The sequence below is a fragment of the Syzygium oleosum genome, unplaced genomic scaffold (assembly GCF_021117445.2).
Source record: "Syzygium oleosum isolate NSW1041296 unplaced genomic scaffold, Sole_v2.1 Sole_v2.12, whole genome shotgun sequence".
NCBI lineage: Eukaryota > Viridiplantae > Streptophyta > Magnoliopsida > Myrtales > Myrtaceae > Syzygium > Syzygium oleosum.
Window position 1 is genome coordinate 291,910 of NW_026607496.1, and position 23,935 is coordinate 315,844.

General features: G+C 43.5%; 3 protein-coding genes and 1 pseudogene across 4 annotated transcripts in view; all 4 read right to left on the reverse strand.

The window, feature by feature from the left end:
- Window positions 1–881, reverse strand: part of LOC115689744 (2-alkenal reductase (NADP(+)-dependent)-like) — a 37,217-nt gene extending 36,336 nt beyond the window's left edge. Inside the window, exon 1 of the mRNA XM_056316608.1 lies at window positions 494–881. Coding sequence (XP_056172583.1) covers window positions 494–529 — 36 coding nt within the window. The 5' untranslated portion in view covers window positions 530–881. The remainder of the gene's footprint in view (window positions 1–493) is intronic.
- Window positions 882–7,583: 6,702 nt separating this feature from the next.
- On the reverse strand, window positions 7,584–9,923 carry LOC130134511 (2-alkenal reductase (NADP(+)-dependent)-like). 2 transcript variants are annotated; one of them, XM_056316267.1, is made up of 5 exons: window positions 9,681–9,923; window positions 9,282–9,459; window positions 8,948–9,114; window positions 8,322–8,404; window positions 7,584–8,203 (listed from the first exon to the last, which is right to left on the reverse strand). In XM_056316267.1, the coding sequence occupies exons 1-5, from the start codon at window positions 9,906–9,908 to the stop codon at window positions 7,825–7,827; spliced, it is 1,035 nt and encodes a 344-aa protein (XP_056172242.1). In that variant the 5' UTR covers window positions 9,909–9,923; the 3' UTR covers window positions 7,584–7,824. The 2 variants fall into 2 exon arrangements, with proteins under 2 accessions (XP_056172242.1, XP_056172241.1); XM_056316266.1 differs by having other exon boundaries at window positions 9,282–9,440; window positions 9,677–9,920.
- Window positions 9,924–12,928: 3,005 nt separating this feature from the next.
- LOC130139402 (2-alkenal reductase (NADP(+)-dependent)-like) lies at window positions 12,929–16,281 on the reverse strand (annotated as a pseudogene).
- A 3,604-nt stretch (window positions 16,282–19,885) lies between these two features.
- On the reverse strand, window positions 19,886–23,188 carry LOC115664809 (2-alkenal reductase (NADP(+)-dependent)-like). Its single transcript, XM_056316331.1, has 7 exons — window positions 22,963–23,188; window positions 22,727–22,866; window positions 21,291–21,676; window positions 21,015–21,192; window positions 20,688–20,854; window positions 20,497–20,579; window positions 19,886–20,395 (listed from the first exon to the last, which is right to left on the reverse strand). The coding sequence occupies exons 3-7, from the start codon at window positions 21,516–21,518 to the stop codon at window positions 20,017–20,019; spliced, it is 1,035 nt and encodes a 344-aa protein (XP_056172306.1). The 5' UTR covers window positions 21,519–21,676; window positions 22,727–22,866; window positions 22,963–23,188; the 3' UTR covers window positions 19,886–20,016.
- Between the last annotated feature and the right edge of the window lie 747 nt (window positions 23,189–23,935).

Below are 23,935 nucleotides of genomic sequence, written 5' to 3' on the forward strand. Positions count from 1 at the left end.
AAAATGCCATTACATTGATTTGAAATTCGAGAGGGTGGTGCTTGTGCTTGTGTTTCGACGTCAGCATGCGACCTCTTGGTGGAACTTGCGCAGATGCTCGAAAGCAGATGTCTCCGAATTCAGATCTCTCCTTCAAGGATGCAGAATGTAACTCTGGGCATGCTAAACAGACTCAAGCTTGCCGAATGTTTGCATTGCCACCACGGTTGATTTGGCGGGCTAGTTTAGCTGTATGTCCAAATTCAGGGTTCAAATATGTTACCGGGATCACTAAAGTTCTTCCCTTAACGAGTTACAGGAGGACATCGTCAATGCACATTCATCCGTGCATGTGCACACGCTCGGAGAGGAAAAAACTGCTGTTTGGTACATCTGAAGCCAGTTATATTTATAGGTAATATGGCCCGGCACAAGGAGACGCATTCACAATCGACATCCTAGAGAAGCCTTGCATACAATACCCAACAAAACAGAATATACAATTTTAAGTGACCTGCTTGTTCCTTACCTCTCCACTCTCGCTCGCCATCGCTCCCTCGCTGCTCTTTCCCGTCGAAACTCGAGACACCCAGAAGGAGAGAGAAGGTGAGCAGGCGCTATGGAGTGCGTGAATGCGGGTACCGCTTTTAGCGACTCGGATGCTGGGCGTGGAACGCGTGAGGAGGCCCTGCGCGACAAGGAAAAAAAGGTTGACCTTTTGTGCGTGTCGGTCAGTGGGAACAGTTGTCGAGGGGGACGGCAACGATGGAGATGCGCGTGTGGAGGATGATGAGGAGCGCGAGCGAGATGGTTCTGGAGATGCACCGCGAGGAACACGACATCATTTGGTCATTACGGCGCCGCTCTTCTTGGTCGGTGGGGGGCTTCTCCTTCGTCGTCGGCTCGAATGTGGCCGAGATTGATCATGGCCCTTCCAAGGTTCTACGAGGTGATCTGAATCACCTTCTCTTGAGCTAAAATGACTCGAATTGTCCATGGATTTTGACCCGACGTATATCGTCATTTCCAAATTTTAATTTGTTTAACGTGATTCATGAACTTTGATTTAAACTAAACTTTAATCTTGAACCACGGTAAGAGGATGAGACTCTATACTTCTTGTGTGTCATCTATTCTAGTGTTGTTGGCATTTCGCGTGCTATGATTTGTGCTATGCAAGATATTTTCGCATACTATTGGTATTGCGAGCAATTATATGAATTATCTCGAAAGAAAACACTAGGGGCGCTCATGATAATCATTATGTTTCTCTGTTCTTTTATTTTTTTTGTTCTCCGGAACAGATTTGGAACAGAAATCCGTTTGGTAACGCAATTTCATTTTTCTATTTCTGGAACAAATTTCTACTCCAGAAATAGGTTTGGAAATAAAATCAGAAGTAAATTTTTTTTACTTGTCTATTTCTAGAACAGAAATGAGAAATAAAACTCTTTTCATCACTTGCTTTCACTACTAGCCGGCCACCCACCTGCCGCCCCTCGTCGCCGCCAGTCGCCTCCCGCCGCCATCTCCTGCCGCTCAATGTCACGCCCCGTACCCCACGAAGCGCGAGCATCCCACCTTCGGTTGTTTGACTGCGACGTCCCAGGAAGCATCGCCGACCCACACCCATACAGAGATCAAACACAAGCGGAAGCATAAAATAAATAAACCCAGACAACTACGATATGAGCCAAGGATAGCCATACATCAAACACCATCATAGAAAATAATTACACATTTATATTACTATTAAAAACCCTTTATACAATATTTACAAGTACAAACAAAAAGGCACACATGATCAGTAGCCACTTGGTCAAAAAGGAATAAGTGGCTAGGGAGGTCAGGCTAAAACTCAGGGGGAGGGCTACAGTCCAAAAAGTAACGGCCCCCACTACTAACTAAGGACATTGGGTGACCCTAAGGTTCCCAATCAGGATCGGATGACTCGGAAGAATTTTCTGACAACTCCTCGGAGGCGTCCTCACTAGACTCTGACTCCTCCGAATCCATCGTCTGGGCTCACTCATCCTCGGAGTCCGGCTCCAACTCCGGGTCAAGGTACAGCTCGAACCCCTCCTCATCTGATCCCAGCTCTGCCACCTCTCCGTCCTCCTCTACGTCCTGCTCCATGGCCTCGGGTTCATCCTCCTCCTCATCCATCGTCTCGGGGTCCTCTACTAGTACATCAGGCTCCTCATTCACCTCCTCCTCCTGCATCATCCACTCGGGTGTAACCTCAAGGTCAATTACCTCACCATCAGTTATAATTGGCTGCATCAACCCAACATCATCGACCGGGATATCAAAGGTCCTAAGGGGCTCTCCCACATTTCCATCGGCATCCCGGTGGCACCATGCCACATACTCCTGCTTCTGGTAAAAAAATACTCGCCTATCTCCACATATACTACTGATCGATACCTCACGAAAGCCTCCCCATTACCTGAGGGGTAGGTACTGGTATACTGCCGAATCTGTACAGGGATCCCAAAAAGAGTCGGTGGTCTCTCCATCCTCACGGTTGGGGGTCTGAAAAGTTTCGGTTTACACAACCGTGAGACGAATCTCAATGAGTTCAACCCCTAAACCTAGGCTAGGCTAGCATGTAATCTCCTGATCGGAAACAAATATTTAAATCACAATACAACAATAATCAAACCATTCTCTGATCCTGCAGGTTAGACAGATCAACATATAATAGTCACGGCACATACGTGGTACACATTATCACACGTACGCCAATCACATGCTCATGCACCGAGTCTCACACACTCGCATGCCAGTCCATGCATGTTCATGCATGCAAATGTCGTCGACAGGTCACGTGCATTTCCCGGCCCATTGGCCCACACTGGCAATCGCCCAATTTATTATTTATTACGACGACTCGAGTCAACAACATTCACGGCCCGGTGCGTCTAGCCTGCTTCAAAGTGCATGAGGTGCAGCAACCAATCTGGCCCAGTGTCTCTAGCCTGCTTCAAAGTGCATGGGGCGCAACACTGATCTCCTTACGAACCAGAGCCTGCTTCAAAGTGCATGAGGATGATCGTCTTCCGGACGTACCGGGCATCGTCCTGCTTCAAAGTACATGAGGACGGTATCGACCCGAAGGTCATGACCCAAAGGTCCTTAGGTGATCACACAACCAATTATTATCTGAACCCAGCGTAAAACGCTTCATGGTATTTTAGGTGATCACATGCCCATGGCAGGCACGCATTCTCGCACAATTTCATCACATGCCTCACTCTTGGCATACACAATGCGTGTCCATGTTATGCAATGCAATGCACCACGAGCGCCAATATAATTCAAACACTCAATATCACAACACGTGTTCAATTGACCCAATTAATATCGTGTGGCCTAACGTGCGAATCACAAATCAACAATTAATTTCAAACCAATCATTGGCCAATCGCACTCCACATAATTCAACCACACGACATGTGACATGGCAGTACGAAGTCAATCACAATTAAGCACAAATTACGTACAACCAGTCAACCCGGACATACCCGGTAATTTTCCAATGGGCTCCTAAATTGGTCATTTAATCCAATTAATCTCTCCAAATAATTCTCATTAATCCACTAAATTTTCCCAATAATAATTCCTACCAATCAGTCCTCATCCCAGTCTGAAATATACACTGATACTACCTAAGCCAGTACAAAATGCATCGATAATACCTAAACCAGTCCAGAAAAACGCACTATCAGTCCTAATCCGGGTTTAGGAATTTTACTCACTTAATCCAAGGTCACGACGACGAGGAACGGCGGCCAATCACTGGTGAACAGTGGAACCGGCGGCGGCGTTCCCGGCGACGGTGTACGGACGGCGTGAACAGTGACCGTATGGACGGCGGTGAACAGTGACTGTACGAACGCTATAGTACGACCGTATGGACGATGTACGGATAGGTACGGTCGGCGTCGTACAGCGTGGCTGGACGGCTGGGTGGCGACGAAACAGCGATCCGAGCTCCGGCACGGCTGCGGCAAGGCTCCGATGCGGCGGCGGTGATGCTCCGGGAGAGAAAAGGGAGAGAAAGAGAGAGAGAGGGAGAGAGAGAAAGGGGTCGGACAGGGGCAAGGCTGAGGCTGGGGACTGAGGTGGTCGACGGCGAGGCATGGTGGCCGGCGGCGGCGCTCCGGTGGCCGGCGGTGAGCTCCGGCCAAGCCAAACCAAGAGAGAAAAAGAGAGAAAATGGGGGAGAAGCTGCTGGTCTGGGATGGTTCTGCCGAATGGGGGGATAGAGGAGAGAGAAATGGGTATGGTCTGGTCTTGTCAAATACAGCAGCCTAGGGGCGCCACGTGTCGCCGATCCGCGCGATTTGACCAAAACGCCCCTAATCTAACGGTTCTAACCCATCCCTATCCAAAAAGTGAAGGGTAAAATGGTCTTTAGGTTCAATAATGCAGCTGATAATCCATTTTTAATTACCCCAAAAATTTTCCCAAAATTCGGAACTGAGAACGGCCCAGGGGCAAAATGGTCATTTTTCCGGTCCCAGGGCGAAATTCCAATTTTCGCCCGTACCAACCCTCCATGTGCGTGGCCAACATAATATGGCGTCGGAATCGCGAAAACAGCCCTTTAAGCCCTCGAAAATCGACTGCAAAGTTTCGGGAATAAAATAATATTATTTTTTCAATTTCTGTCGAAATTCCAATTTTTGGCCATAACGACTCCTGGTATGCGTGGCCACCCTAAAATGGCGTCGGCCTCGAAAAATAACCTCATTTGGTCTCTAAAAGCAACGCTGGCGTCCCGAGGGGCAAAATCGTAATTTTTCAACCCCGAACCGAAATTTCAATTTTTACTCGTACTAACTCCAAACGTGTGTGGCCAGCGTAATATGACGTCAGATTCCCAAAAATAGTCTCTTAAACTTTCGAAAATCGGCATCGAAATCCGGGCCCAATTCTGTGAACAAAACTCACTAAACTTTCAATTTCAGGGTCTCTCACTAACGGGTGGCTGTTTAGGACATACGCGTATCAACCTAGGGTTATTCGAATTACGACGGTCCCGATCATTGAGAGAATGAGAAATCATCACTAGTTCCAGAGGTCGCGATCGTTCGGTTCAGGTTCAGGACTGGTTGGTCATGTGCACTTTCGGTCTTACAGAATCACCTGCGATCCGATTGTACATCGTTGGCCTTGGCCAAACCAAATCCATCACCTTTCCTAAGTTCGGCTCACGTTGGCCCAAAATATTCCCTCATCATATCTCGAGATCAATGTCCCGTTCACTATCGAGTCCCTGGTCCACGTACCGTTTCCTAGTTAGTCATACCCCCTTGGTTAGTATCCCGAGAGTAATCAGCTCTGGGCGAGACTTACCAAAATGAAATGCGAAATATTGTCAATTTTATTGATCCCGGAATTACATCGAAATTCGGGCTGTTACACTCAATGTCTGCCTTCCTCCGCCTCCCAGCGCTGGCCGCCTCCCACCGTCGGCCGCCACTAGCCGTCCTCCGTCTCTGGCTGCCTTCTGCCGTAGCCCGACTCTGGCTGCCTCCCATAGTCGGCCTCCCGTCGTCGGCCTCCACTGGTCGTCCTCCGTCTCTGGCTGCCTTCTGCCGCAGCCCGACTCCGGTTGCCTCCCATCGTCGGCCGCCTCTGGCCGTCCTCCATTGTCGGCTGCCTTCGGTCGCGGCCCAACGCCGGCCGCCTCCCATCGCCGCCCACCTCCCATCGCCACCCAACATCGCCCGCCTCCCGTCGTCGCCCACCCATCGCCCGCCTCCCATCGCCGTCCTCCTCCGCCGCCCAATGCCAGCCACCTCCAGCTGCTGCCCATCTGTCGTTGCCGGCCGCCTCTTACAATCGCCTGCTTCGTCGCCTCCCGTTGCCGGCCGCCTCCTGCAATCGCTTGCTCCGTCGCCTCCAAATCGCCGGTCGCTTGGGAGGGAGAAATTTTGTGTCGTTATCAAACAAAGTTCTATTTTAGAAATAGAAATTTTGTGCCGTTATCAAATGCTTATTTTAGCTCAAAAACTCGTATATGTAATAGAAATAGAAAAATTTATTTCTGACTAGAAATTAATTTCTGAAATAAAATGATTATCATTCGCGCCCTAAGAAGTTATGAAATTAAAGGGACAATGGACGTCTGTTAGACATTTTGTGAAGTGACGGGCTCCCAGAGGTCCTTGATATAATACGTGTTCAGTTTTGCGGGTATTGCTCTCAGCTAGAAGGCGTAATTATAGTTGATAATTGTTTTGCCGACAACTGAAAAAGAGTACGTAGCGTCAATCGAGCAATCAAGGAAGTAATATGACTTAGAGGTTTGCTTGGTGACGTGGGACTACAGTAGGAGATTATTATTGTTTACTACGACAATCAGATTGCAATAAATTTAATCAAAAATTGAATGTATCATGATTGAACAGAAACAGACTGATATTAGGTACTATTTTTGTACGTGATATTGTCCAATTGGGAACCGCATCTGTTGAGAATGTGCACACGACAGACAGACATACTAATGACCAAGTTCTAGCATGAGTCGGACTTGGTTAGTGTTTGTAGCAGGTCATGAGCCCAGAGGGGGTCGGGGACGACGACAATCATGAGGATGAAGTTGGACTTCTTGCCGAGGTGGAGATTTATTGAGGATGGCTTGAAGTCATCAACCAGGCTTACGGAGTCCTAGTCTTGCGGGTTGATTCACATTAGCGACTAAGTTCATAGGTGCTTAAACACTCCCTTGTCACTCTAGGCGCGGGAAGCTACTTTGCCTGCCTTACTCGGCGATAATTAGTCGAAACTGACGTAGTATCTATCTTCACCACCCAAGGTCTCCCTAAGTTCTCTCCAAATATTTTTCTTCCCCCGAAAGAGGGAATATAGAGAGAACTTATTAGGAAGGTCCCTTCATCATACTGGGGAGCTCATTCTCCTGTCTCTCCTTAAACCTTTTAAGATCATGCTCAGGACCTGAATCGCAAGGTAACCTATGCCCCAAAGTAGATTTTTGCTATAGGATTGTGTGTAATGCAAGAGAGATTCCCAAAACACTCCCTTTTCGTCATTGAAGATAAAGTCCATGTCAGCTAATGTCTCATAATTTGTTGCGTATAAATATTCTTTTGTCAAGTTTCATGTGGTGTGTTAATAATACCCTCAATATCTTCTAAATATCTCTAGAAGATGTTTAAGTATCTCTAAGCGTAATCGTGTGCATCGTAAGTCTGCTTAACACGTGCGAAACTCGCGAGATACAAAGAGTATTGAGAGCCTCGTCCAAGAGAGTTGATAGTGTGGGAAAACTTCTTTTCTTGTGATTAATTCTTGCGATTTTGGATTCATTTTAGGATCAAAAAACACTTATGAGTGACCGTGATTGAGTGGTTGTAATCTTATCTTCGCCAATTATAATGGAATCATCCCGTCTATCTCTCCCGTAGGAGTAGACACATCGCTGAACCACATACATTCGTTATTTTCAGAATTTATTTCTACAACTTATTTCTTGTTCAAATCGTTTATTTGTTCACGTTTCCGCGGCATTCATAACAATTTGGTACCTCAAACCAGTTTTATGAGAGGCGATGATCCTTTACATCGACATCTTAGAGAGGCATAGCATAATATTTTAGACTCATTCGCGAGAAACTCCAAGCACCTGTTTGCCAACATTGCTGCCGGAAAACAACCCAACCAGATGGTCTGGTCCCTTGTTATAAGAGACGCATCTATACACAAACGACCTCGCAGGACAGAACGGCAACGCACAAATAAACAGAAAACAACCCCTTTTGAAAACACGAGAAAAAAAAAGATTATGCCGATGAAGAAGTACAGAAAGCTGACTCATTCGCAGGAAACCATGACCACCTGTTTCCCGACATTGCGGCCGGAGAACACCCCGACAAGAGCTGCCGGACCGTTCTCGAGCCCTTCGGCGATGTCTTCCACGTACACAATCTTCCCCTCTTTGATCTGAGGCAATACCGTCTCCAGAAACTTTGGGTAGAGATGATAGTAATCGAACACCAAGAAACCTTCCATCCGAACCCGCTTCAGGAGGAGGTTCAGCAAGTTGTGTACGCCTTCGGGCTGCTCGAGGTTGTACTGTGAGATCATTCCACATACTGTGATTCGGCCATGAAGTTTCATGTTGAGCAGCACCGCATCAAGCATCTTTCCGCCGACATTTTCGAAGTAGATATCGATCCCCTCGGGGAAGCATCTAAACATTTAAGACAGAAAAAAGTCAACTCGAGTCGGCTTCAGAATGTGTACATATTTTATATCCTGTACATCAGTCACTTATTTGCTCAATCATCGTTACCATATTCCTGACTCACCTTTTCAGTGCTGCATCCAGATCCAGTTCCTCCTTGTAGTTGAAAGCATCATCGAATCCAAACTTGTTCTTCAGCAAATCAACCTTTTTCGCGAACATAACAGCAAGAGAGAACTTTAAGTAAGATAAAATCCGGAAGAGACTATTAAGACTGCATTTTTAGCATTTGTGTTTAGTGAAATGATGAGGGTATGCATTCAACACTGCCATCACTCTCTTGAGGATTCTCAAATTTGAGACATACAGCACTCATCAAACCCCAAGTGCTTTTTTTAGATTTAATTCTATACGAGTAGATGACTGTTTATGCCTTTAAGAGAACATGAACATGCACTCTATTTCAAACGCTTGTCTAGTCACTCAGTATGAAACAATAGTGAAAATTGCAGATGCCAAACATGTTGGGTGAACCATTAACATCTACGTGACTATGTACTTCTTTCAACACGAGAGAGAGAGAGAGAGAGAGAGAGAGAGAGAGAGAGAGAGAGAGAGAGAGAGAGAGAGAGAGAGAGAGAGAGAGAGAGAGAGAGAGAAGAAAGCCGGGGGGGAGGGGATCGTCGTCAACGCACTAGTGCTTAAACAATCACTCTTCAAGGAAACACTAGACGAATGTGAGATGATTACCTTCTCTTTGCTACCGGCGCTGCCAACAACATAACAGCCCAACAACTTTGCAAACTGGCCAACAAGCTGACCAACAGCCCCCGCCGCCGAGGATATGAAAACAGTCTCTCCTTTCTTGGGAGAGCATACCTCGTAAAACCCAGCATAAGCCGTCATGCCTGGCATACCTGGAAAGTTTACATTTGTAGAAATTAGACGAGTCACGAAATTAGCCGTCATGGCTGTCCGTACTAACTTGAGAATGAAATAGACCGAAGAAAGTATCTTAACAATCTGATTCCCCTTATTCTTTAACACTGAAAGAGATATTAAACCAGATGATTAAAGAGCATACCCAAAAGGCCGGTGTAGTAAGACAGAGGAACATCGGCGTGTTCGATCTTAAAGCAAGTCTCTGGCGCAGTAATTAGACTGTACTCCTCCCATCCAGTCAAGCCCCAAACCAAGTCGCCTTTCTTGAAGTTTGGATGCCCAGATTCCAAAACTCTAGCTACTCCAAATCCAGGAACAGGCTGCACCATTGTGTTATATACTTCAGAATATAAGTGCCAATACATTTAGCAAACGCGAATAGACATTGAACTTACTAGTAGGAGAGAGTTTGCTCCCTTTGAATGTTACTTGTCAAGTGTACTTTGTCGCAAATTTGAGTTCGATTTATTCGTGCGAGTTCATAACCTACTCTCGCCATAATGAATCGAGTAAATGTAATGAGAGAGATGGTGGTACTTACGGAACCGAGCTGAGTGAAGTACTTGATGAGGTTGAGATTGTAGGGATCGCAAGCCAGGTACAAGTTCTTCACCGCGATGGCCCCCGAACCGGTGTCGGCCTTCAATCTCTCCGAGCTCGTCCTAACTTCCAAGTTGGCCTCTTTCAGGGAACCTCGTACCTGCTCTCTGTATATCACCTGTTTGTTGCTCATCACTTCCACTGAAGCATTCTTGTTCACCTTCTCCATTCTCTCTCTCTCCCCTTCTTTTCTTGGATTTTTTTGCTCTTGGATTTGATTGGTGGGAAACGTAGCCAAACACTGCACGGGGTATATATAGGTATGTATAGGGGGTGATGAGATATGCAGACGTTGCTGACGTGTGCCCATGTGTCATCTGTATGCGTGCTTACGTGTGCCGTTGTGTCATCGGTGGAATACTATTCGAATAATTCCTTGGGAAACATAAAAGGTTATCAAAGTCGCCAATTGAATTCTGATCATTAGAAAGTTCTCTGATTTGCAGTAGAACTTTCATGAATTTTTTTATGTGGAAGCAAAGAATTTGAAGAAAATCCTAAAATCATGCCTTTCTTAAGAAGTAAGCTCTCTGCACTCGTCAGTTTCCCTTTTCCGCGCATCCTTGAGCACCCTGACTTTTTTTTTTCTTTCCAGAAAAGAGCTTCATTCATCCTTCATAATCAAACGTTGATTAGAGAGGGGTATTTTGGATTTGAGCACCTTGACTTGATTCGAGCGTAATATTGTGCTTACACAGTGGGGTGGTGAAAATTATAACCCTTGATTGAAAGAACAAATGAAGGGATGGATGAACTTAAATGGGCCGGCGTAAAAGTTTTGATCTAGACTCATCCGTTATTAGAAGGATTGATGACATAAATGGTCATTGCACGTTGACCTAACGTACAATATGGTCCATGAATTTTAAGTATGTTTAATGCGATTCTTGAACTTTAATCCAATGTGTAATATCGTCTATGAACTTTTAATTTGTTCAATGTGGTCCCTGAACTTTTGGTACATGATCAATTTAGTCCTTGGACTATATAAAAATATTCCTCGTTTTAATTGAAAGCATCATCGAAACCAAATTTGTTCTTCCGTAAATCAACTATCTTCGCAAAAATAACAGCAAGAGATGAACTTTAAATAAGATAGCTCGGAAGAAATCGGTTAAAATCAGGATTTTAAAGGCAGGTACGGGTATCGTGGGTTATACAAAAAGGAAAATAAGAATTCTTTCCCACATTGAAGATCGAGTCTATGTTGATGTAATTTCCCATGAGACCTCTTTCCCTCGTTGAAGATGAAGTGTAAGTTGGTGTAGGAGAAGTGCTTATAGTTTTTCCATTGTTGAATTTCGTTTGGTGTGCATGGTAAGTGCGCTTAATATGTATGAAACTTGCGAGAGAGCCAAAAAAACATTGAGAACCATCATCTAAGAGAATTTGAGAGTGAGAAAATTCGTTTCTTCATATTGATTCTTGTGCATTCGAGATTAACTTAGAATTAAAAAGGGATAATGATATAAATGATCCATGATTTTTTGCCCAGTATGCAATATAGTCTATGAATTTTTAATTTGTTCAATGTGGTCCCTAAACTTTACTCTAATGTGCAATGTGATTCATGAACTTTTAATTTATTCAGTATGGTTTATGAACTTTTGATATGTATTCAATTTAGTCTATAAACTATATAAAAATATTTATTTCAAAGTTAGGAATAACATTAAATATTTTCATATAATTGAACATGTATCAAAATTTCAGGAATCACATTGAACAATCTAAAAGATTAGAGATGACATTGCACATTGAGCTAAAGTTTAGAGACCACATTGAACAAATTAAAAGTTCAGAGATCATTTATATCATTTTTCCAATTAAAAAACACTTGTGAATGAGTATGACTAACCGCTTTGGAGTTTAGTATGGAAATGGGATGGGCCACAAATAATCAAAAGCTTCTTGTGGTTGATCTCTCATCAGTGCCTGCTCACTAATGATGAAAGATTTTGATGTAGATTCACAGCAGACTCTTGCTGCACGATGTGCCCACACTATTCGAAGACAATTATGCATGTTCTCAGAGATTGTAAATATGCAAAGGCAGTTTGGCAGGAGATTCTACCTGTTAGTTTCTGGGCAAGTTCTTCACCCAAGATCTACTCCCATGGTTGATGTTGAACCTATATGGTTCATCAACTAGGGTTCAGGATAACTGGTCACCTATTTTTACGGTTGCTTGTTGGCATTTCTGGAACTAGAGGAATAAACGATTATTTGAGAAGGATTTTTGTCTCACCAACGAACCCTTGTGCATGATTCTAGGCCATATGAAAGATATCGCTTCAACGCTACTGGCAGAACATAGATTGTCACCTCAAAGGGAGAAAAGAGATAAGCTTGTGGGTTGGACTACCCCTCCGACTGGTTGGGTAAAGCTCAATTTCGACAGGGCGTCTAAAGGCAACCCAGGATTCGCCTCAGTAGGTGGGTTTTGATTAACGAATTAGGTAATTGGCTTGCTGGATTTGCTCAAACTGTGGGATTGTGCTCTTTGCTCAAAGCAAAACTATAGGGTATCCTTTTGGGTCTTAAAATGGCAATTTCTTTGGGCATACCTAAACTTATTGTGGAGGTGGACTCGAAAGTCGCCATTTCACTGCTTCAGAGATCATCTCCTGCTCTCAACTTTGGCGACACGATCATTTCTTAGATTCAGAAACTTTTAAGGTGTTTCCAGCATGTTAAAATGCTACATAATTTTAGGGAAGGTAACTCATGTGCTAACTGGTTAGCAAATTGAGTCATTGATTCTTGTGATGCGAATGACATCTTAGTGTTGGACACCACTGAGAAGTTTGATTCGTCTATTGATAGGAGATTAGGTTGGTTCGAGTTTCGTTAGACGAGTGCTGTTGTAAAGCCCATTTCAATACCAGAAAAAAAAAAAAAGCTAGTGTAATCTCATTTTTGCTGATTATAGTAGCATATCTCGTCAATTTATTCTCTTGGCTTAGGCATGCTACCGAGCCACGTAAATTAAGTATGTTCGACTTTTTATTTTATATTTATTTTTTTTTGTACTCTTTTTGTTTATTTATGTTCCCACGTTAGCCTGTCAGTTTGGTATTTCAAACCAGTTTTATTTATATCCGATGACAGGGTACTTAAAGACGCATTTACATCGAAATCTCAGAGACACATTTACACTCAAATGTCCTTTGCACCATCACCAAACCAAAGAAACCGCCTCTATGTTCCCGCATGACAGAACGGCAGGGCAAAGACAAAAGGAAAACAACTCCTTTCCAAAGCACGAGGCAAAAAGAGACTATGCCGATGAAGAAGAACAGAAAGCTAACTCATTCGCGAGAAACCACGACCACTTGTTTCCCGACATTGCGACTGGAGAACAGCCCGACAAGAGCAGCCGGACCATTCTCGAGCCCTTCGGCGGTGTCTTCCACGTACACAATCTTCCCCTCTTTGATCTGAGCCAATACCGTCTCCAGGAACTTCGGATAGAGATGATAATAATCGGACACTATGAAACCTTCCATTCGAGCCCGCTTCAGGATAAGGCTCATCAAATTGTGTACACCTTCAGGCTGCTCGAGGTTGTACTGTGAGATCATTCCACAAATCGCAATTCAGCCATTAAGTTTCATGTTGAGCAGCACTGCATCAAGCATCTTTCCGCCGACATTTTCAAAGTAGATATCGATACCTTTAGGGAAGCATCTAAACATTTACAGCAGAAAAAGTTAACTCGAGTTGTCTCCAGGAGCAGGTACATTTTTTGTATCGTGTATAGCAGTCATTTATTTGCTCAATCATCCTTAAGATACACATGGCTCACCTTTTCAGTGCTGCATCCAGATCCGGTTCCTCCTTGTAGTTGAAAGCATTATCAAAACCAAACTTGTTCTTCAGCAAATCAACCTTTTTTGCAAAAATAACAGCACGAGAAGACTTTAATTAAGATTAAACCTGGAAGAGACTGATAAGACTGTATTTTTAACATTTATGTTGAGCGAAATGATGAGGGTACACATTCAAAACTGCATCACTCTCTTGAGCATTCTCAAATTTGAGAAATGCAGCACTCATCATACCTCAAGTGCATCTTTTAGATCTAATTCTATGTAGTAGACGCCTATTTGAGCCATTAAGTTTTGTAAGAACATGGACATGCACTCTATTTCAAACACTTGTCTAGTAACTCTAGTATGAAACAAAAGTGAAACCAAATATGTTTGGTGAACCATTGACATTTGCCCAATTACCTGCTTCTTTCTACATGAAAGAGACGGAGGGGCCAGCGTACTTGTGCTTAAACAATTACTATTCAAGGAAAGACTCGACAAATGTGAGATAATCACCTTCTCTTTGCTACCAGCGCTGCCAACAACATAACAACCCAACAACTTTGCAAACTGGCCAACAAGCTGACCAACGGCTCCCGATGCTGCCGATATGAAAACAGTCTCTCCTTTCTTAGGAGAGCATACCTCGAAAAACCCGGCATAAGCCGTCATGCCTGGCATACCTGAAAGTTTAAATTTGTAGAAATTAGACGAGTCACAAGATTTGCTGAAGCATAAGAGGAGTGTTATGCCATGGCAACATCCCAAATGATCCGATTATTGCCCATAGGTGAAGCCCGTGAGAAATGTATTGACTCCTCAAGGAAAGCTACTATTTCATTGAGAAATAATCGATTTACACACTTCTTTCAATGCGTAAAGACAGTTTGCAGGGCTCTAACTTTAGACAATGCAACAAGGGCATATGGTTCATCAACAAGGAAGATCCCTACAAGAAAAATACAAAGGAAGCACACTCTTTTCTTGCATAGCCGGAGGCTATCCAAACTTGAATGATACAGGACAGAGTATCTTAACAATCGAACTGCCCTTATTCATTAACATTGAAAGATATATTACATTTGATGAATAAATAGCATACATTTAACATTAGATGATAAAAGAGCATACCCAAAAGGCCGGTATAGTAAGACAGAGGAACATCGGTGTGTTCAATCTTAAAGCAAGTCTCTGGCACAGTTATTAGACTATACTCCTCCCATCCAGTGATGCCCCAAACCAAGTTGCCTTTCTGGAAATTTGGATGACCAGATTCCAAAACTCTAGCTACTCCATATCCAGCAATAGGCTGCATCAATGCGTTAAATACTTCAGAATATAAGTGGAAACACATTTAGCAAACACAAATAGACATTGAACTCCCAAGAAGGATGATTGGAAATGAAAAGAATTTCATAATCAAATACGCTGCAATAACCAGAAACCCTTTCAATTTAAAAGTTTGCAGCTCCAGTCATATTGAAGTAAGCTAAGTCAAATGCAGCTCCCTAAACACTTAATATAACTTCTAACAAACCTAGAAGAAGAGCAGCATAATTTTAACATCTCAGCAGGAATAGAAGTGAAATTCACGGCAATACATTAGAATCCGAAGCAATATGCTAAAGGATGGAAACAAAACTCTGCTTATTCCAGAGCTGTGTTTATTTTATCTTTTAATGAATACATCTCATCGTCCTATTTCACGTGCAAGCTATCTGTCACCATTCATCATGCTGACACATAGATGGAAGGGTTAAGCAACTCACATCGTTTAACACCGTGATTTATGTGGCTGTGCAAACGAAAGACATGTGAAACTCTACGCCAAATAGCATAAGTGAGGTTCTTTCGACACGCTAAGCTCTTTAATCCATATTCTGAATTTTTGGGCGACATCGCAAACCATTTCTACAATTTCAAAGGCACCACCAATTGGATCGCACTTACAGAGATAAAAAAGATTTAGCCATGATAGGCAGAATGAACAGAAATAGAGCAGAGTCGCTACAATCATATTGAACAGCACAATTTGACATAATCACCAGCAGAGACACCACAACTTTCTCCTGAAACAAAATAATCAATCCCCAGAGCAAAGTGGTCAAAATAAAAAAAAGGACAAAAATTCAACACAATATCATACTCAACAAAACCCACATCATCCGACATTCGGAGCTCATTTTGTTCAGCACCTCCCCCAGTTTCAACAACGAGGAAGACCCGCTGACGCCGAGTGGATGACCCATTTTTCTTTTTCGATAGTCTGTTTTGGAAACGAAAAGAATTTGACACGAAAAGACTTAGGCTTGCTCACCGAACCAGGTTCGAAGGAATCGCGGTAACCGGGGATATAGAGCTTCCTCATGCGAATCCTCATGTAAGGATCGCAGGACAAGTAGAGATTTTTCACGAGAACGCCACTGGAGCCCTCCGGGACTCGCAATTCCACGGTGGATTCGCGCACCTCCATGTCCGTCTCCTCGGGGGAACCACTCACGTAGCCCCTGAATATCACTTGCTTGTTCCTCACTCCCTCGCCATCCCCACCCGCCATCGCTCTCCGCCACTCCTTTTGGACGAAACGCGTAACACCCAGAAGAGAGAAAGACGAGCAGGTGTTGTGGTGTGCGAATGGCGTACCGTTCTTATGGACTGAGCCGAGAACGCGGGTGCAGAAGCCTTGAATGGCGAGACAAAAGAGGACCCTTTTTGTTCTGCTTTGTGTCTGTCCGAGTACGTGGGAAGAGTTGACGGGTGACGATGACGATGACTATAGCGATGTGTGGGGGAACACGACAACGTTTTGGCGTATTCCAGAGCGATCCCGTTGTTAACAACGCCGCTCTTCTTGCTGTATGGAGGCTCTGCTTTTGTCGCCGGGTCGAGTATGGCAGAGGGAATGGACACGACCCAGAATGGTGTGAAAGTACACTTTCGCATAACGATTCACGTCCAGAGGAAATGGGAATGATTTCTTCTGTTTTATAGGCGATTATTCAGAAGACAGAAGGACAAAGGTCAAAGCGAAAGATTCATGCAGAAGACGAAAAACATTAGACGGTCTTCAAGTGCGGGTGTACAGTCATACATTCGGTGCTCAAGCTCGACTTGAACTCGCTTGAGTATTGATATTTATGTTCGAACTCGACTTGATTAGAGATTGAAAATATAAATACTCGAGCTCCACTCAATTACCATTAACTCATGAATAAAATCGAGATCGAGCTTGAGCTCGAGCTCAAACTTAAGCTCTAATACTATGTAATTTTCACTGATCTGTTTGTACAATTATTAGATCTCTCTAAGAATACCATAAAAAAACTACATTTCACTCGAGTACAAGGCTCGTGAGAGACTCGACTTGGTTTCATCCTTATGCTTATCATAATCAAGGTTGTTTCCATATCATGACTCTCTCATAATGTATTGCAGCAATGCACCATGACCATTGATTTTCAAGTGTTTGGATGGTACAACACTTTCTGTGGAAGTTTGCACAAAAAATCGAACCTTAGCAACGGCGAAATGCAAAGAAAACCCCCGGGATCAATAAGCGTGTCCTGGTGAGTTTGGGCTTAGGTTTCATAGTGTTCCTTTTCTGATTGGTTCAGCCTAAACAGAGAGCTCTTCAAAATACTTACGAAACACTGGTGCCTGATTAGCCCAACGCACACGAGAGTTCATAACTTAGTGTTGGCATAATGAATTGGGTAAATTGTTCTTTTTAGGGAAAATTTCATTTTGGTACCCAACGTCGGGCATTTTCTCAAATTGGTACCCAAAGTACCCATTTAGTCTCAATTTGGTGCCTGAGTTCGCCGGCCGGTCAAATGCTCACCGGCTGGCAAGAAATTTACTGTTCGCACCTAAGAAAGATTTTTTTTACTTTTTTATTTTTTTTTCTTTTTCCTTTTTCTGTTTTTTTTTTTTCTTTTCCTTTTCCGTTTCTTTTTTTTTTTTTTCTTCTTCCCTCCGCCGCCCATAGCCGTGGCCGGCAGATGTTGCCGGCGTCGGCCCTTGCCGGCGTCGGGCGAGGGCCGCCCTCGCTTGGGGGGGCGAGGGCCGACCCTCGCCGGATCTGGCGAGGGTCGCCCTCGCCGGCGACCTCCGCCAAGCTGCCGTCCATCGTCACCCTCCTCAAGTCCTGCAAGAACTCCGCCCACATCCACCAGCTGCACGCCCAGATCATCGTCATGGGGCTTGAGCAGGATCAGTTCGTGGCTTCCCACTTCGTCTGCCTCTCCAACTTCCTCTCTTCTCTCGCCTACTGCTCTCGCTTCTTCGGCTGCATCCTCGACCCTCGCCAGGTCGGCCCACCGCTCGACGCAGCGAGGGCGACCACTCGCCCGGCCCGGGCGAGGGCCGCCCGCACCGGGACGCCGGCGAGGGCCGACACCGGCGACCTCCGCCGGCTATAGCCGCCGGCGGAGGGAAGAAGGAAAAAAAAAGAAAAGGAAAAGGAAAAGAAAAAAAAACAGAAAAATAAAAAAATAAAAAAAAGTAAAAAATACAGATTCCGAGTCGGAACAAGAATTTCTTGGCAATACGATGAGCATTTGACCTACGGCGAACTCATGTACCAAATTGAGATCGAATGGGCACTTTGGATACCAATTTGAGACTATGTCCACTTTGGATACCAAATTGAGAAAAGGCCCCCACTTTAGGTACCAAAATGAAATTTTCCCTTCTTTTTATGTCCTCGAGCCGTGATTAGAAAATATTAAATTTTCAATTGGTTGCGTCCGAACGGATCTAACTAGGCCTAGCCAAGCCAAACCGAAAAATGAGCAATTTAATTAGACATGACCATTGTGCGGTTCAGGCCTACTAGGCCCAAAGGGCTACATTCATTGTGCGGTTCAGGCCTACTAGGCCCGAACGGCTACATTGGACCATCTGGTTCATGATCACCTCTACAACTAAGTTACGATGAGCTATCTTCGTTTCTGGTCCACGCGATCTGTCGAACATTTTTGCCCCTTTGCCTCTCTTCCCTAGATAAATTCTCTGACACATTTCTCTTTCTTTCCTTCTTTATTCCTCGTTCGCTGATTTAAGCATCGGCAAGTCCTCCTGAATCCAAGTCTCCGAGGCTTCCTTTGCTTAGGGCGCATGGTTTGACCCAGTCCACGAGTGGTTCAAGGCAGCCCAAGGGAGCTTGGGAAAGACTCTGCATCATCAGTGTTCATAATCAGTCTTTATTCCACGTCATGGCAAGTGCATATTATTGTATAAGTCAATCTAAACACAATCCTGTCGGTTAATTTATTCATAACAAACGATCCAAAGACGACTTGCTTATTATAGGTAACTTGACAGTTGACACCACCTCACATTAATTTGGTATGAGAAGTAAGAAGCCTTAGAATGCATGATTTTTTTTTTTTGGTCGAACTTAGAATGCATGATTGACAGGTAAAATATCGAAGCAGAAGTTTGAGTGCCGAAGCAGAGAAATAGTACAAGCAGTGATTCCAGATCGGTTAGTCATGTAAAGGCGAGAACGAGATGTCTATTACCAAACCCGGGAAATAAGTACACCAGACGGTCCGCTCTGAGAGTATCTCCCCACAGTCGTCCCGCTCCATGTACCTGATTTGCGTTTCTCATGTCGGTTCGGTACTCTTCTTGTGGGGGAAGTAATTGAGAATGCTTTGTGAAAATGCAGTGTCATTTGAACCTCTAATTGGCCACGAACTGTGTAGCGCCTATATTTCTCAACTGGAGTTACATAGGAAGATAGAGTGGTTGGCCTCAGGACTCAACCTCGCACACTTCTAATCACTGATACCGCCTAGCTTATCGTTTGAAGAATCTCATATTAGCTATTCCGGATACAGAATGGTATGGAAAATGCCATTACATTGATTTGAAATTCGAGACGGTCGTGCTTGTGCTTGTGTTTCGACGTTAGCACGTGACCTCTTGGTGGAACTTACGCAGATGCTCGAAAGCAGATGTCTCCGAATTCAGATCTCTTCTTCAAGGATGCAGAATGTAACTCTGGGCATGTTAAACAGACTCAAGCTTGCCGAATGTTTGGATTGCCACCACGGTTGATTTGGCGGGCTAGTTTAGCTGTATGTCCAAATTCAGGGTTCAAATATGTTTCGGTGATCACTAAAGTTCTTCCCTTAACGAGTTACAGGCAGATATCGTCAATGCACATTCATCCCTGCGGGCTAGTTTAGCTGTATGTCCAAATTCAGGGTTTGAATATGTTACGGGGATCACTAAAGTTCTTCCCTTAACGAGTTACAGGAGGACATCGTCAATGCACATTCATCCGTGCATGTGCACACGCTCGGAGAGGAAAAAACTGCTGTTTGGTACATCTGAAGCCAGTTTTATTTATAGGTAATATGGCCCGGTACAAGGAGACGCATTCACAATCGACATCCTAGAGAAGCCTTGCATACAATACCCAACAAAACAGAATATACAATTTTAAGTGACTCATTCTCGCGAAACCACAATCACCTGTTTCCCGACATTCTGACCTGAAAACAACCCTACCAGAGCCGCGGGGCCGTTTTCGAGCCCCTCAACGATGTCCTCCGTGTATATGATCTTTCCTTGTTTGACGTAAGGCAAGACCGTCTCGAGGAACTTTGGGTAGAGATGGTAGTAGCTGGACACCAGGAAGCCTTCCATCCGGACCTGTTTCAGGACGAGATTCATCAGGTTGTGTATGCCCTCGGGCTGGTCGAGGTTGTACTGCGAGGTCATCCCGCACGCGGCGATTCGGCCGTGGCTCTTCATGTTGAGCAGCACTGCGTCCAGCATCTTTCCCCCTACATTTTCGAAGTAGATATCGATCCCGTCGGGGAAATATCTAAAGATGAAACACCGAAAAGTTGACGATAAATTAGTATATCAAATACACGTTTGTGCATCATTCAGAATATATCATTTAACTCATATGCAAATAATGACCTTTTCAGTCCTGCATCAAGGTCCGCTTCTTCCTTGTAGTTGAAAGCTTCATCGAACCCCAATTTGTTCTTGAGCAAATCAACCTGTTTCGTGTAATATAATGCAGAGAAAAATTTAAACAGAATTGAATCAAGAGACCGGCTAACAAGATTGCACGGTAGGACTCATGTTATGATGTGCAAATGATTTACCTTCTCTTGGCTACCGGCACTGCCTACGACGTAACAACCGAGCAATTTCGCAAACTGCCCGACGAGCTGACCTACTCCTCCTGCAGCTGTTGATATGTAAACAGACTCTCCTTTCTTAGGAGAGCACAGCTCAAAAAAACCGACATAAGCAGACAAACCTGGCATGCCTGCGGAATCGATAAAAGTTGGATATTACATGACAAGCAAAAGGACGGTGAAGAGAGAGTCGGAGGACCGATATGTGAAGAACAGACTCAGATAGGTTTATTGGCCTTAGTCATAAACTAGCATTGAGAACGAAACCACATGAGCTGAGCAATAACATACCGAGCAGGCCATTGTAGTAGGAGAGAGGAACGTCGGTGTGCTCGATCTTGAAGAAAGTCTCCGATGAAGCAATTAGACTGTACTCCTCCCATCCGGTGATCCCCCAAACCAGGTCGCCTTTCTTGAACTTCGGATTCGCAGAGTCCACAACTCGGGCCACTCCAAATCCAGTGATTGGCTACATTCAATGCGCCAATACAACTTCAGAATCAAATTAAGCACAAACACACAATTGCGATTATTGCTACGACACAGAACATCATTATTCGTACTTACAGAACCGGGGCGAATGGTGTCCATGAGGTGGCGGGTTTTGGGTTCGCAAGAGAGGTACAAGTTCTTCACCCACATGGCGCCCGATGAACCATCTTCCACCATCAACTTCACCGAGCCATCTCTCACTTCCATGTCCACCTCCTTCGGGAAACCTCGCACATGCTCCCTCAATATCACCTGCCTGTTCCTCACGATCACTTCACACGAAGCTGTACTGTTCTTCTCCATTCTGTCTCTCTATCTCAATCTTGTTTTCCCAAAGTTCAACTCTGCAAAACAATGTCTCTTTCTCTTGGCCTTCTTTCTAAATTTTTGGTTGCCTCTTGTTTACCTTTCGTGCGTGTATTTATAGGGATGAATGAAGCAGCCGCATGTTTACGTCAGCGCTTGAGTAATAATGGGTGAATGAGTTCATCGTTACGTGGATAACATCAGAGTACAAATCGAAGATGGAATAATACTCGTTGAAATTAATCTTTCCAAGCATTGACATATGACACACTAGCAATGTTTAATCAATCATCTACAGTCGAATCAACTATGGTGTTGAAGTGTACGATTTTGTTTTCATGTGGAAGCTGCCATTCATTACTTTTCGAAACAATTAATCTGAGTTTTGACCAAATTTTTTAACGTAATCACGTGCGTATGTGCTGCTGGGACTGGAACTTTACATCACATAACGTAATATTAAGAGTTACCAAAAAAAAACCTAACAAAATAGTTTTCAACAGCTAGAAGACTAGTTTACCCCAAAAATTTAATTTTCGGAGGTGGATTTTTGTTGGTCCTTGCCCAAAAATAAGGATTTCTTTTCGTGCCGTTACATTTAAATTAATGTTGGAAAGAGTCAAAAACACTATATGTACAAAAAAATGACTAGTAACTTTTTTTCCAGATAGATTGTTGGTGATTTATCAATACTTTTTTGCAATCACTAATCTTTTCTTATAGTTGCAAATTAGCAATTTTGTGCTAGCTTACCAATTTTTATTCACTTAACTTACTAATGTTCCGAGTTTACTTTATTTTTATACGAAATCAACTATATCAATTTTGGTGTCTTATCAACTTTTGTCAAATTAAGCTATCAACTTTTTTTGAGTCACAAACTCTCATTTTTGAGTTAATTATTGGCATTTAGTTAATTTTTTTTATATATCATGAAAGTTTATTTGCCTTATTTAGCAACTCTTTACATTTACTATATCTTTTTACAAATTATCAACCCAAATTAGCGTGGCTCGCTAATTTTTCCTATTAAATTATTACATAGTATGAGATCATCAACTCTCATTCGAGTTACTCATTGACATTTACTTGGTTTTTTATTTTCTTTTGATTTGTCAACTTTTCCTATGTTTACAAACTCGCTTTTGCATTTCTTAGCTAGACCTAGCTTGAGAATCTGGAAAAAAGAAAACGACAGATCGAACCTTCTCCCATGTATTCCCTCTGCCAGCAAGAAGTTGAAATCGCGGAGCACCTGTGCGTGCAGAAAACATGTCTCGAACCTTGCGTATCTTAAGATCCCCCGTCCAATTCATAGGGCTCCAAACGAATTCAAAACTGGTTTCTACGAAAAAGTTGAAGAAAAGAGAGAAGGTAAGATCTTTCCGTCGCCCGAGCTCAATTCTTCTACTATGTTGTATATATGGAAGGCTGGAAGTACCTTCATCTTCAAAGACACCACACCAGATGCTGCCTCAGTTGCTGATATTTCGATGTCCCTTTGTGCCACTTTTCTGACTCAAACTCGATGAAGTGATCCTCCTGCTGCATGGCGTCCTTCGATGATGAGCTCGATCAAAGTGAATTTCCATGCTGCATTTCGTGGAGATATTCAGCCAGGCGCCGCGGCAATCATCTGCAGAGACCGGAGAGGTGTTCTAATCAATGGAAAAAAATTGTCAACTACTCTTCACCGTTACAAGCAGAAACTTGCGCTTTATTTGAAACCCTCGATTTTCTTGGTGGCACAAAGCAAACTAACCTCTTCCTCGAGTCAGATAACTCTACCCTAGACAAGTGCATCCTCAAAGACAACCGCAGTTTCCTGGGAGATGAGGAATATTGTAAGAGATTGTAAAGATTTCTTGGATGAATTTCAGAGATTAACCCTAGCCCATGCCCCAAGGATTGGGTGGTTAAGCAGTCTTTTATCAGCCCGCTGTTCCTCTTAAAGAGTTGATGTGATACTGCTTGTGTACTATAATGAAATCACGAGAGTACGGCCACTCTTTTGATAAAAAAGCAAGGTTAATTTTATGAGCAAAGGTTTATTTTATTTTCAATCTATGTTTCTTTTGTTATTAATGACTATTATGAAACTTTAAATTGATGTCTAGGTTTTATGCTAATTGCTTATTATATGCGAATATAGTCGTGTTCGAATTTAACCGAAACTAACACAAAATGGGTCTTATCAAATTACTTACCACCAAATTTACATTACATGTTCAATTTAATTTAGTCTATTTCTATGACATGCTAGTGAAATAGTGTTATTAACAATAGTGAGCATATAAATTGACCTTGATCTTTAGCCCGTAAATTGGACAGGTGTAGAGATTTAGATAGCTAAATGTCTTTTATCCTAACGAATTGCAAGTAGCCGTCCTTCAGTGTTGATTTGTTTTTATTGG